This window comes from Oryx dammah, unplaced genomic scaffold (genome assembly GCF_014754425.2).
Source record: "Oryx dammah isolate SB20612 unplaced genomic scaffold, SCBI_Odam_1.1 HiC_scaffold_19, whole genome shotgun sequence".
Taxonomy (NCBI): domain Eukaryota; kingdom Metazoa; phylum Chordata; class Mammalia; order Artiodactyla; family Bovidae; genus Oryx; species Oryx dammah.
Window position 1 is genome coordinate 68,326,750 of NW_024070203.1, and position 15,820 is coordinate 68,342,569.

General features: G+C 38.1%; 1 protein-coding gene across 1 annotated transcript in view; it reads left to right on the forward strand.

Moving 5' to 3' along the window:
* Positions 1 to 6,709, forward strand: part of RSPO2 (R-spondin 2) — a 191,046-nt gene extending 184,337 nt beyond the window's left edge. The window contains exon 5 of the mRNA XM_040262140.1: positions 4,849 to 6,709. Within this exon, the coding sequence (XP_040118074.1) occupies positions 4,849 to 4,964 (116 nt within the window). The 3' untranslated portion in view covers positions 4,965 to 6,709. The remainder of the gene's footprint in view (positions 1 to 4,848) is intronic.
* The last annotated feature ends 9,111 nt before the right edge of the window (positions 6,710 to 15,820 follow it).

The window sequence follows — 15,820 nt, forward strand, 5'->3', positions numbered from 1 at the left end:
TAGTTTGCTATCAGGCAAACTGAAGTTGCTTAGACAAAAAAAGAGAAATAACCCAATTTCTGTTTATTCTCTACATCTCAGTCCTTGTGGCTTTAGATGTTGAAGCAACCTTATGTTATGCATCCAGCACCCCCTCTGAAGTCTAAGATTCACTGAGTCAGTAGTTACAGACTTCTAGTCCTCAGTTTCAGCTGCTTTGAAGGAGCACTGGAGGTGACTCCCAAGTCCCCATACTGAATTTCATAAATACAGTGAAGCCCAGGTTCCAGTCAACATCACAGACTTATCATTAAAATTTAGTAAAAATTGGTACTGGTTTCAGGTGATTAGCCTCTTCATCATAGTTGTGGCTATAACAATGGTAATTATGGTCAATTACATTTGCATAATGTGGCTTACTTTGCCCTGTTGTGTGTGTACATGTGTGTCTACAGAGAGAAGCTTTTATCTTTTTCCATAGTCACAGCTACTGAATTTATTTTTCAATTTTTTTTTGTATTGTATTTACCATAAGGAAATCTTTCTCAAAGCACTTAGTAATCAAAATGTAAACCCTAGACAGCCACGGTATGTTACTGATGTATGTACAAGAACCATTGTTCCAATGATGAAAAGACTCAACTAAATATAGTAAGAGGAAAAATCATTTGAAGACCTTCCTTGAATTAAGGAGCTTAGGAAAGAATGGAATTCATGTTTGACTGGCAGTGGAGCCGGTATTTTCACAGCTTCATGTAATTTGTGAGTCTGACTGATACCTTGGTTCAAAATAATCTATCCTATTTCTGATTCTAATAGCAGCAATCTACAGCTAGATGTTACGAGTATTTCCATAAGGGACTGTTCACCTTTTTCTGTAGAAGAGTTGATAGGTTATCCTGTTGGACCATTTCCACATGTGTGCAAGTCAATGTCATTATGTTGGTTAGTGTAGCTTTGATAGCATCCTTCTAACTTTGTTCATTTTGATGATAATATGTCTCGCTCATGATATTTTACACATCTTTTCATCCTAGGAACACAACCTTTTTACATAATGCCTCATAAGCTTCAAGGGGAAAGATGGTTGTAGTATCTTCATTTTATAAATGTCGAAACTGAAAGTCACAGCCATAATGTGTTACTAGACAACTCAGTTACAAGACTGCCTACCTACCAGGTTTTTTACCTCCCAGAGGGGCCTTTCTCTATTAAATGCAATGTTTTCCTTAAAAATTGTAATATCTGGGCCAGTCATCTTCTTGCATTTACATATCAGGGCTGTTAATATTTGCTCTATAAATCAAATTCTGCCTGATCTTGAAGAGATTCTAATAGTGACTTAAGACAACTCTCAAATACCTAGGATATGCAGAATTTTTCACTGGAGTTGAACATATCTGAAGGCTGACAATCTCCTCATAAAACTCAAACCTTTTCTGCTCATCTTGGGCAGAACATTTTCTCTTGTGAACTAAGAAAGTTAGGTTCATGAGTAGAATTACTCTTTGGGTGACTGGCATCATATTTGCCCTTAAATGCTCAGGGTGAATGTGCTTGATAATGTGAACTAATCTGAAAGTACAGAAGTCATTCTCTGAGTCTATAGTCACAGATGTTGAGAACTTAAGTGGAAATGAATTAACATGCTCACATGTCCAATATAACTTACCTTCAAATATATATATTTTATTAGGTTTAATCTTCCCAATTCTTTATATCTGAAAATCTTAGTAGAGTTCAGGAAATGTGTGCAAGACCCCTTCCATACCTTATGGTAGGTTATATTTTAATAGTTTATTACTCAGAGTTGGCTTAAAGTCAAAACAACCTACTATGGACCACAAAATGTTTTCAGTTCATTTAGGACTGTCCATGGTCAAATCTTGGCTAACCAGCTTTAAGCCTTTGGTGTTTGCAATATATCCTACATGAGAAATAGGGCTGACCAAAAGCAAAGCCCAGCAATGAACCAATAGCACAGAGATGTCATTTAAGAGAGAGGTCTAAGACAAATTTTAGGGTTGCAATAAAATCTCCCGAAATATCTCTAGTTGGAACCAGTACCATATAACTTATTACCAGTGTGATAATCATACAATCATATAAGTTTTCAGAAGCATTTCTGAATTTTCTGCCACAATATGAACTGCCTTATGCAAATACTGAATAACTTCCCTACCCCACAGTGTTCTATCAGCCAGCAAACACAAAAACACTTGGCACTTACAGTTACATCACAATAATACATTAGGTAAGTAACATGAAAGTAACCTTCTCTTTTCAGTCATTAAGCATGGATTTGCTGTTAGTGAAAGTAGGGGACATTTAACATTCAACTACATAATTTATATGAAGGATTGAAATGATGATTGTGAAGTTTTCTTTAAATAATGTATATCAGCATATATCTTAACAAACATTAAAATCTAGGAATGTTTGCATAAATATATTTTTTTTAATTTTTTTTTTATTTTACTTTACAATTCTGTATTGGTTTTACCATACATCGACATGAATCCACCACGGGTGTACATGCGTTCCCAAACATGACTGGAGCCGATTATACAGAGTGAAGTAAGCCAGAAAGAAAAACACCAATACAGTATACTAACACATATATATGGAATTTAGAAAGATGGCAATGATGACCCTGTATGCAGGACAGCAAAAAAGACACAAATGTGTATAGCGGACTTTTGGACTCAGTGGGAGAGGGAGAGGGTGAGATGATTTGGGAGAATGGCATTGAAACATGTATAATATCATGTAAGAATCGAATTGCCAGTCTATGTCCGATGCAGGATATGGTGCACTTGGGGCTGGTACACGGGGATTTAATTTTGTTTTGATTCTAAAAGAAATTCCAGCCTTTAAATAAATGAAACAGAAATGGACTGAATTTTTAAATGGTAGTCAGCAGTGAATTTTTTTAACAAAAGATTTTTTTTTTTAGAGAGAACATAGAACTAAGAAAACCTTCATAAAACTTTATAAGTGGAGCTTCTTTTAAAATATGCTATTTTATGTTAAGTATTTCTCTGCCCTCATTGGGTGTGTCTCATCATTAGACACAGTGTTACTAAATAGTTGTAACTTTACAGTTTCTTTGATTAATGAAGCCTTCCACTAAAGTTTCATTGGGTAGGATTAACTACATTTAAAGATGGCAAAATGCCATTATAACATTAATGCCAGAATTTAATGAGAACCAGAAGTTAACTTCAAGGACATTTATAATTTAATATGAGGGTACCCTTATATTCTTATTATTTTACCATAGCATCCTATCTTTGTTCTTGTGATAAAAATTTAACTCAGCAAAGTTGTACTTACTGAATACCAACTATGTGCCTACCAGGTGCCAGCATCTCATGAGTGAGACTATTTTCCATTCTCAAAACAGACCATTTCTGATCAGAAAGAGGAGAAATGAGAATTACCTTCCTCACTTAAAAGTTCCATGACCTCCTTTAATCTTGGATGACTCTAGTTTCCTACAGCACGTATCTGTCATCCTAACCTCTCATCTGTTTATTTTCCATGTCGTGTCATCAGCCACCTTCTCCACTCTCTGGATTTAAAAGCTGACCAGCTTTGTCTGTGTAATAAAAGGATCTCAGGAATATTGGATTTCTTAGATGTAGGAAGGATGGAGATCATGGATTAGAATGGAATGTTCTATTCGTGGTACCAAATAGCTATCCCTCACAGGAAGAGACAGCTTACGTTTTGTGCAACTACATGATAAAATTGGAAGTAGGGACAGGTAGAAGGGGAAAAAGAGCTGACAGGAGGACTCTTTTTACTCTGTGAAGAAGAACGTTCCTGTCCTGAAGGTGTACAGTACCGAACTACAAATGCAGATGAACTTTCAAGCTCCTTCCTCTTCACAAGGTCCCATGATTCCTATGTGCTTAGAACCCAAAGAGGGCAAAGGACCTAAAGCAAAATCTGTGTTCCTTATTCTTTTTTCTCACAGTTCTATGTAGACATACTTGCAAAGAAATGTTGAGACCTTATGAAGACTGGAAATGCACAAAGTGGAAGAAGTCAAATACAGCAGAGACCAAGGGAAAACTGCATCCCCAAACTCCTGATGGAGGAAAACCTCAACTATTTAGCTGTGGTCTGGGCTTCCTAGTGGCTAAGGTGAAGAAGAGAGACAGGAATAACAGGGTGTGATTGTTTTTTGGTAGTAAGACACACCCCTACTAGTTCCTCAGAAACAAGCATTTTTCTTGCTCTCAGTAAGAATACCTTGGTTAGGAGGATTTATATAAAAACCCATAAACCACATAATAAATGATGTCCCCATGAATTTTGATAGAAAATAAAGAGGTATTCCACATATGTCATTTCAAATATTGGCCTTGGAGAACACTGAGGGAATAATGTTAAAAGCTAGACATATTTTTCTCCCTTGGGACAGGGAGAGGGGTGTTTGAAACTTCTGGTATATTTACTGTAGATAAATGCTTATTTTCTTTTGACCCACTGACATGTGGAGCAGTAGAAAGATGTAAAGATGTCTAGTACAGGGCAGCATTGTTAAAAGGAGGAGGGGATAAATGGAATTTCTGTGGCAGAATGATATTTGCAAGACTGATCAGGCCGCTGGGAGGTTTTTAAATATGCCAGTTCCCTGTAACAGGAAGATCAGTCTCTGAGACAGCATATCCAATTTAGTAAATTATTATTATTCCGTCAAAATTAATGTGAACAATTTTCTCTTTGAGGCTGCTTTTTCCATAGGTGATGTTTTCCAGATGGGCTTTGTGTAAAACTCTTAATGTTTTGTGTTTTTCTTTCCGAGAGCAAGAGCCTTTTCTGACATGTCTTCATTTCTTTCTCTTCCGGTTATTGTAGGGAAGAGAACCCCAAAAGCAAAGGAGAAAAAGAACAAGAAAAAGAAGAGGAAGCTGATAGAAAGAGCCCAGGAGCAACATAGCGTCTTCCTAGCTACAGACAGAGCTAACCAGTAAAATAAAAGACACGGAGGGTGGAGGTTTTGCTTTGTTTTGGGTGGAGGGCAGTGGGGGGTGTTTTTTTGCAAAAGTGCACACAGCTACTCTCCGCTTCTGGACGTGGTGGCGGCATTTGTGCTGCTCTGACCAGTACCTGTTCCCAGTAACCTTGGGAAAGGAGGACCCGCAAACGTGGGCTCTGTGTTATTTATGCTTTGATTTGCATCGGGAGACTGTGAAGGTGGGCGATTGCGACCTGCAGCCAAGGCAGCAGGAGTGAGTTGTAGAGCGTGTGACTGGGTTCCCTGTGTGCCCCAAGGCGGAGAGGCTGCCTGCCCGGAGGTGCAAGGCTGCAGAACCCCCACCCCCTCGACTGGAGAACTGACTTGTGCATATTTATGGAAGGACGACCCTTGGCAGGCAAAGTGCTGTTTCACTCGTGACCTGTGTTTCCCACATTGTGCATTTTCAAGCATCAGTGTATGTGGATATCTGCCTAGTGTTACCACACGTTGTTCTCAGCATCTGTTACCTTCCAACTGTTGTGTCCAGAGACTGCTCTTAGCGGCAGGAATTCCTGCTCAGTTTCACAGCAGCTCGGATGTGTACATACCCTGCTGGGGCTGCATATAAACCTCTTATTTACTGTATATTTATGCTTTTTTCTGTGTCACAAGTCATACCCAATTAATGTTATGTCTCCTGTTTCTAGTTACGGACCTAACCATGGTCCCGTAAATGACTGTTCTAGTTTTGCGAGTTGATGAATGTTTTGCTGCCCCTTGAAACTTCTCTTTGTGGGCTTCTCATTGTAAAGATAGGATAAGCTAGTTTGTACATAGGATCAAATGACCCCTGTCAGAGAATCTGAATATCAATAGACCTTCCCCGCTCCTCACCATAGCTAAAGCATGAGGCATCTGGAGGTCAGAAGCCAAAAACTGCCTTTGAGTCTAAGATGTGATGACTTTATGAAACACAACTGCATGAGCAATTACATGCAGTTACTTATACTACTACTCATACAGTTTCACAGGCCAGCTAGAGAATTTTTCAAATTTTTACTTTCAAACTTCAATATGTATAGTTTTTATTTAAAGCAGTTCCTGACTTGCAATGACAGAGCACCTACCAATATTCTTGGGTCAGTGCTGAAATGACCACCTCATGAGACCATGTATAGAATTGGATTTCTCCTCCAATGAATTCCTACAATTACTGGTCAGATCTTAACAGGGCCCCCTTGAACCAGAATTTCTGATTCAAGACTGAGAGAGGAACCCTGTGGAGACTTCCCAGGTGACTTTCAGAGTAGTTGTTTTCAAAAACACCATTGTCCACTAGGGGGTATCAGTTCTTAGAGGGTTTTGATAATGATGCTTCTTCCAGAAGCATTATTATTTTCCTGGATTGAGGGGAAAAAACAAAGCAAGGTAAAAGCCTTTTTTCTCACCTTGCATTGGCTAAACTACCTCTTTGCATTTTTGTTTAACTTTTGAGTCAAAAGCATCTTACCAATAAGTATAAATGTCATGTACATCATTATGAAAATAATATTGCTATGAGATAAGCCATATATGAATGTTGTATACAACTTTAGGGTTTGCATTTAATCCTAAAGTGTTCACTTCCTTTCACATCTATTTAGACTATATTCCTATTTACTAAGTGGGGAGGGGGCTTCTTTATATAGTGCTTCATCGTTAATAAATCAATACTTGTTCTGTTTCTGGGATGTTCTTTCTGTGCATTAAAAAAATTCAAAATTATTTTTGTGGACATATTCTTTTCTTTAGAGATACATTTGGGGGGGGGAAGCAATATTTTAGCAACTGTACCCCCAAATAGTGGTCTTTAAAAAAAAAGCAACTTTTTAAAACCTGTGTTTTAAGTACATTGAGGAGATTAACTAGCTATAAATTGCATTGCAGCAATGGAGTTGGACATGACTGAAGAGACTTAGCATGCATGCAGAGTGATTAAGAGTGGGGATTTTAAAGCCACACTGCCTGAGGTCTAATCTGGAGCAAACTGTCTTCCCAGGTCTCAGTTTTGTCATCTGTAAAATGGAGGTAATAGTATTACCTACCATGTAAGGTTGTGTCTTAAGGTAAACTGTGTAAGGTATGGTCAGTACAGCATGGTATAGCCTAAGCAAAACACAAGTTGTTACATATTGTGTGCTACTCTTATTGCCTGTGTGCTTGGCTATTTATTCCCCAAATTATATTCCTTATCAACACAATAGAATATATTTATGAAAATATCTGTTCCCTTCTAACTATTTTTGATGTCTGGATATTCTTTGCTCAAACTTCTATAGGAATTGATTAAAGCTACTTGATTTTTAAGCCTCTAGTTATAAGCAAGTGAAGTGAACTTCACTTTCACTTTTCACATTCATGCACTGGAGAAGACAATGGCAACCCACTCCAGTGTTCTTGCCTGGAGAATCCCAGGGGCAGGGGAGCCCGGTGGGCTGCCGTCTCTGGGGTCGCACAGAGTCAGACACGACTGAAGCGACTTAGCAGCAGCAGTTATAAGCAAACTGTGTGCATGCACTCATGAGAGAGAGAGAGTGTGAGTCAGAGAAAGAAAGATTGACTGACTACAGTGTAATGCACAGCTTCAGGATAATTATACAAAGAAAATCTGGTGGTTTTCCATAAGTGACTATACCATTCCTATACTTCATACAGTGTATATAAATAGAACATGTGAAACTGGTTTCTTAGTATTTTCAGGTATCTTAGCATCTGTAGAAGTAAAATACGGAACTACAACTTTCTCAATTAAGAAGCTTGAGTGGTATTTTGATAGGGATTGCACTGCATTGTAGATTGCCTTCAGCAGTATGGCCATTTTTCTTTCAATCCAAGAAAACTATCTTTCCATCGGCTTATGTTGTCTTCAATTTCTTTCATCAGTGTCTTATGATTTTCTGATTATGGGTCTTTTGCCTCCTTGGGTAGGTTTATTCCTTTATATTTTATTCTTTTTGATGTGATGGTAAATGAGATTGTTCACTTCTTTCTGTTTTGTGTTGTTTTTAATTTACTTTAAACTGGAGGTTAATTTCTCTTTCTGGTAGTTCATTGTTAGTGTATAAAATGCAGTATATTTTTGTACATTAATTTTGGATCCTGCAACTTTATTGAATTCTTTGGGCTCTAGTAGTTTTTTTTTTGGTAGCATCTTTGGGATTTTTCTATGTATACTCTTATGTTATCTGCAAAGAGTAACAGTTTACATCTTCCTTTCCAATCTCTATCAAAATAGCAATGGTACTTTTCACAAAAACTAGGACAATTTTTGAGATTTTCATGGACACACAAGAGACTATAAATGGGCAAAACAATCCTGAGAAAGAAGAACAGAGATGGAGGAATCCCATTCTGACTTCACACTACATATGACAAAGCTATTAATTAAATCCAGAGCAGTACTGGCACAAAAACAGAGACATAGATCATTATAAATATATATGCATCCAACATAGGAGCACCACAATATGTAAGGCAAATGCTAACAAGTATGAAAGGGGAAATTAACAATAACACAATAACAGTGGGAGACTTTAATACCCCACTCATACCTATGGATAGATCAACTAAACAGAAAATTAACAAGGAAACACAAATTTTAAATGAAACAATGGACCAGCTAGACCTAATATCTATAGGACATTCCACAACAAAACAATGAATTTCACCTTTTCCTCAAGTGCACATGGAAACTTCTCCAGGATAGATCACGTACTGGGCCATAAATCTAGCCTTGGTAAATTTAAAAAAAAATTGAAATCATTCCAATCATCTTTTCTGACCACAGTAAGATTAGATCTCAATTACAGGAAAAAAAAAAACTATTAAAAATTCCAACATATGGAGGCTAAACAATACGCTTCTGAATAACCAACAAATCATAGAAGAAATCAAAAAATAAATTAGAATATGCATAGAAATGAGTGAAAATGAAAACAGCCTAAAAGCTATGGGACACTGTAAAAGCAGTGCTAAGGGGAAGGCTCATAGCAATACAGGCTTACCTCAAGAAGCAAGAAAAAAGTCAAATAAATAACCTAACTCTACATCTAAAGCAACTAGAAAAGGAAGGAATGAAGAACCCCAGGAAAAGTAGAAGGAAAAAAATCTTAAAAATTAGGGCAGAAATAAATGCAAAAGAAACAAAAGAGACCATAGCAAAAATCAACAAAGCTAAAAGCTGGTTTCTTGAGAAGATAAAATTGAAAAGCCATTAGCCAGACTCATCAAAAAACAAAGGGAGAAGAATCAAATCAACAAAATTAGAAATGAAAATGGAGAAATCACAGCAGACAACACAGAAATACAAAGGATCATAAGAGACTACTATCAGCAACTATATGCTAATAAAATGGACAACTTGGAAGAAATGGAAAAATTCTTAGAAAAGTATAACTTTCCAAAACTGAATCAGGAAGAAACAGAAGATCTTAACAGACCCATCACAAGCATGGAAATCAAAACTGTAATCAGAAATCTTCCAGCAAACGAAAGGCCAGGACCAGACGGCCTCATGGCTGAATTCTACCAAAAATTTAGAGAAGAGCTAACACATATCTTACTCAAACTCTTCCAGAAAACTGCAGAAGGTAAACTTCCAAACTCATTATATGAGGCCACCATCACCCTAATATCAAAACCAGACAAAGATGCCACCAAAAAAAAAAAAAAAAACCTACAGGTCAATATCTCTGATGAACATAGATGCAAAAATCCTTAACAAAATTCTAGCAAACAGAATCCAACAACATATTAAAAGGATCATACATCATGACCAAGTGAGCTTCATCCCAGGAATGCAACGATTCTTCAATATCCACAAATCAATCAATGTAATACACCACATTAACAAATTGAAAGATAAAAACCATATGATTATCTCAATAGATGCAGAAAAAGCCTTTGACAAAATTTAACTTTCATTTATGATAAAAACTCTCCAGAAAGTAGGAAGAGAAGGAACATACCTCAACACAATAAAACCTATATATGACAAACCCACAGCAAACATTATCCTCAATTGAAAGCATTTCCCCTAAAATAAGGAACAAGGCAAGGATGCCCACTCTCACCACTACTATTCAACATAGTTTTGGAAGTTTTGGCCACAGCAATCAGAGTAGAAAAAGAAATAAAAGGAATCCAGATTGGAAAAGAAGAAGTAAAACTCTGTTTGCAGATGACATGATCCTCTACATAGAAAACCCTAAAGACTCTACCAGAAAATTACTAGAGCTAATCAATGAATATAGTAAAGTTGCAGGATATAAAATCAACACATAGAAATCTCTCACATTCCTATACACTAATGATGAAAAAACAGAAAGAGAAGGAAACAATTCCATTCACTATTGCAATGAAGAGAATAAAATACTTAGGAATATATCTACCTAAAGAAACAAAAGACCTATATGTAGAAAACTATAAAACACTGATGAAAGAAATCAAAGAGGACACAAAAAGATGGAGAAATATACCATGTTCATGGATTGGAAGAATCAATATAGTGAAAATGAGTACACTACCCAAAGCAATCTATAGATTCAATGCAATCCCTTTCAGGCTACCAATGGTATTTTTCACAGAACTAGAACAAATAATTTCACAATTTGTATGGAAATACAAAAATCCTCAAAGAGCCAAAGCAATCTTGAGAAGGAAGAATGGAACAGAGGAATCAACCTGCCTGACTTCAGGCTCTACTACAAAGCTACAGTCATCAAGCCAGTATGGTACCAGCACAAAGACAGACATATAGATCAATGGAACAAAATAGAAAGTCCAGAGATAAATCCATGCACCTATGGACACCTGATCTTTGACAAAGGAGGCAAGAATATAAAATGGAGAAAAGACAATCTCTTTAACAAGTGGTATTGGGAAAACTGGTCAACCACTTGTAAAAGAATGAAACTAGAACACTTCTAGGAGAAGACAATGGAAATCCACTCCAGTACTCTTGCCTGGAAAATCCCATGGATGGAGGAGCCTGGTGGGCTGCCATCTATGGGGTCGCACAGAGTCGGACACAACTGAGCATCTTCACTTTCACTTTTCACTTTCATGCATTGTAGAAGGAAATGGCAACCCATTCCAGTGTTCTTGCCTGGAGAATCCCAGGGATGGGGGAGCCTTGTGGGCTGCCATCTATAGGGTCGCACAGAGTTGGACACAACTGAAGCAACTTAGCAGCAGCAGAACACTTTCTAACACCATATACAAAATTAAACCCAAAATGGATTAAAGATCTAAACATAAGACTGGAAACCATAAAACTCCTAGAGGAAAACAGAGGGAAAACACTCTCAGACATAAATCACAGCAGGATCCTCTATGACCCATCTCCCAGAGTAAAGGAAATAAAAGCAAAAATAAACAAATGGGACCTAATTAAACTTAAAAGCTTTTGCACAACAAAGGAAACTATAAGTAAAGTGAAAAGACAGCCTTCAGAATAGGAGAAAATAATAGTAAACGAAGCAACTGACAAAAATTAATCTCAAAAATATACAGTTCAGTCGCTCAGTCATGTCCGGCTCTTGGAAACCCCATGAATCACAGCACGCCAGGCCTCCCTGTCCATCACCAACTCCTGGAGTTCACTCAGACTCGTGTCCATCGAGTCAGTGATGCCATCCAGCCATCTCATCCTCTGTCATCCCCTTCCTCTCCTGCCCCGAATCCCTCCCAGCATCAAAGTCTTTTTCAATGAGTTAACTCTTTGCATGAGGTGGCCAAAGTACTGGAATTTCAGCTTTAGCATCATTCCTTCCAAAGAAATCCCAGGGTTGATCTCCTTCAGAATGGACTGGTTGGATCTCTTTGCAGTCCAAGGATCTCTCAAGAGTCTTTTCCAACACCACAGTTCAAAAGCATCAATTCTTTGGCACTCAGCCTTCTTCACAGTCCAACTCTCACATCCATACATGACTACTGGAAAAACCATAGCCTTGACTAGACGGACCTTAGTTGCAACTCCTAAAGCTCAATTCCAGAAAAATAAATGACCCAATTAAAAAAATGGGCCAAGGAACTAAACAGACATTTCTCCAAAGAAGACATACAGATGGCTAACAAACACATGAAAAGATGCTCAACATCAATCATTATCAGAGAAATGCAAATCAAAACCACAATGAGGTACCATTTCACACCAGTCAGAATGGCTGCGATCCAAAAATCTACAAGCAATAAATGCTAGAGAGGGTGTGGAGAAAAGGGAACCCTCTTACACTGTTGGTGGTAATGCAAACTAGTACAGCCACTATGAAGAACAGTGTGGAGATTCCTTAAAAAACTGGAAATAGAACTGCCTTATGACCCAGCAATCCCACTGTTGGGCATATGCACCAAGGAAACCAGAATTGAAAGAGACACTTGTACCCCAATGTTCATCGCAGCACTGTTTATAATAGCCAGGACATGGAAACAACCTAGATGTCCATCAGCAGACAAATGGATAAGAAAGCTGTGGTACATATACACAATGGAATATTACTCAGCCATTGAAAAGAATACATTTGAATCAGTTCTAATGAAGTGGATGAAACTGGAGCCTATTATACAGAGTGAAGTAAGCCAGAAAGAAAAACACCAATACAGTATACTAACACATGTATATGGAATTGAGAAAGATGGTAATGATAACCCTATATGCGAGACAGCAAAGGAGACACAGATGTATAGAACAGTCTTTTGGATTCTGTGGGAGAAGGCGAGGGTGGGATGATCTGAGAGAACAGCATTAAAACATCTATATTATCATATATGAAAGATTGCCAGTCCAGGTTCGATGCATGAGACAGGGTGCTCAGGACTGGTGCACTGGGATGATCCAGAGGGATGGGATGGGGAAAGAGGTGGGAGGGGGTTCAGGATGGGGAACACATGTAAACCCATGGCTGATTCATTACAATGTATGGCAAAAACCACTACAATATTGTAAAGAATTAGCCGCCTACTAAAATAAGTACATTTAAAAAATAAAAATTAAAAAAAAAGAAAAGAAAAAAAGAATAGAATAGAGAGCCTAGAAATAAACCCACAGACTTCTGGCCAATCTAGGACAAGGCAGGCAAGAATATACATGGTGGAAAGACAGAATCTTCAAGTGGTGCTAGGAAAAATGGACAGATACATGTAAAAGAATGGAATTAGAACATCCTCTAATACCATGTACAAAAAATAAGCACAGAGTGAATTAAAGACCTAAATTTAAGACCAGAAACCATAAAAGCTTTAGAGGAAAACATAGGCAGAACACTATTTGATATAAATCGTAGCAATATCTTTTTGTATCTGATTCCTAAAGCTTCAGGATAATTTCCTAAAGGAAATAAAAGCAAAAATAAACAAACGGGACCTAATTAAATTAAACTTTTGCACAGCAAAGGAAATCATTGATATACTGAAAAGACAACCTACCAAAAGGGAGAAAAAACTATTTGTAAATTAAGTGACCAATAAAGGGTTAATATCCAAAATATATAAATAGCTTATACAAGGCATCATAAAAAATACTCAAGTTGTAAAATGGGCAGAAGACCTGAATAGACATTTTTTTTGAAAGAAGAAATGCAGATAGCTAACAAGCACATGATGATTAATGTCACTAATCATCAAGGAAAAGCAAACCAAAAGCATAATGAGTTATCACTTCACGTGTCAGAATGGCTGTCATCAAAAAGAACACAAATGGTGGTGAGGATGTGAAGAAAAGGGAACCCTCATGCATTATTGGTGGGAATGTAAATTGGTACAGCTACTGTGGAAAATAGTATAGATGTCCCTTAAACTAAAAATAGAACTACCATATGACCCAGCAGTTCCACTCCTGGGTATATATTTGAAAACTGTCATTGGAAAAGATACATCCACCCCAGTGTTCATCAGTTCAGTCGTTCAGTAGTGTCCGACTCTTTGTGACCCCATGGACTGCAGCACGCCAGGCCTCCCCGTCCATCACCAACTCCCGGAATTTACTCAAACTCGTCCATTGAGTCGGTGATGCCATCCAGGCATCACATCCTCTGTCGTCCCCTTCTCCTCCTGCCTTCAATCTTTCCCAGCATCAGGGTCTTTTCAAATGAGTAAGTTCTTTGCATCAGGTGGCCAGAGTATTGGAGTTTCAGCTTCAGCATCAGTCATATTCAGCATCAATGAACATTCAGGACTGATTTCCTTTAGGATTGACTGGTTTGATCTCCTTGCATTCCAAGGGACTCTCAAGAGTCTTCTCTAACACTACAGTTCAAAAACATCAATACTTTGGCGCTAAGCTTTCTTTATAGTTCAACTCTCACATCCATACATGACTACTAGAAAAACTATAGCTTCGACTAGATGGACCTTTGTTCGCAAAGTGATGTCTCCACTTTTTAATATTTTGTCTAGGTTGGTCATAACTTTTCTTCCAAGGAGTAAGCATCTTTTAATTTCATGGCTGCAATCACCATCTGCAGTGATTTTGGAGCCCCCCCAAAATAAAATCTGCCACTGTTTCCCCATCTATTTTCCGTGAAGTGATGGGACCAGATGCCATGATCTTAGTTTTCTGAATGTTGAGTTTTAAGCCAACATTTTCACCCTCCTCTTTCACTTTCATCAAGAGGCTCTTTAGTTCTTCTTCACTTTCTGCCATAAGGGTGGTGTCCTCTGCATATCTGAGGTTATTGATGTTTCTCCCAGAAATCTTGATTCCAGCTTGTGCTTCATCCAATCCAGCATTTTCATGATGTACTCTGCATGTAAGTTAAATAAGCAGGGTGGCAATATACAACCTTGATGTACTCCTTTCCCTGTTTGGAACCAGTCTGTTGTTCCATGTCCAGTTCTAACTGTTGCTTCCTGACCTGCATACAGATTTCTCAAGAGGCAGGTCAATGGTCTCTTCCCATCTCTTGAAGAAGTTTCCAGAGTTTGTTGTGATCTACACAGTCAAAGGCTTTGGCATAGTCGATAAAGCAGAAGTTTTTCTGGAACTCTCTTGCTTTTTCAATGATCCAACAGATGTGGGCAGTTTGATCTTTGGTTCCTCTGCCTTTGCTAAATCCAGCTGGAATATCTGAAAATTCACAGTTCACATACTGTTGAAGCCTGTCTTGGAGAAGTTTGAGTATTACTTTGCTAGCGTGTGAGATGAGTGCAATTGTGCGGTAGTTTGAGCATTCTTTGGCATTGCTTTTCTTTGAGATTGGAATGAAAACTGACCTTTTGCAGCCCTGAGGCCACTGCTGAGTTTTCCTAATTTGCTGAATTTAAAAAATACAACTAGTGAACATTAAAAAAAAGAAGCAGACTCACAGTTATAGAGAACAAATCAGTGGGTACAGTTGGGAGAAGCAAGAGGGGAGGGGCGTAATATGGTAGGAGATTAAGAGGTAAAAACTATTATGTATAAAATAACCTGGCAGATACATGCTGATGTATGGCAAAACCAATACAATATTGTAAAGTAATTAGCCTCCAATTAAAATAAATAAATCTATATTAAAAAATAATCTACAAGGATAGATTGTACAACACAGGACATACAGCCAGTATTTGATAAATATCAGTTCAGTCACTCAGTCGTGTCCGACTCTTGGCGACCCCGTGAATCACAGCACGCCAGGCCTCCCTGTCCATCAGAACTCCTGGAGTTCACTCAGACTCACGTCCATCAAGTCAGTGATGCCATCCAGCCATCTCATCCTCTGTCGTCCCCTTCGCCTCCTGCCCCCAATCCCTCCCAGCATCAAAGTCTTTTCCAATGAGTCAACTCTTTGCATGAGGTGGCCAAAGTACTGGCGTTTCAGCTTTAGCATCATTCCTTCCAAAGAAATCCCAGGG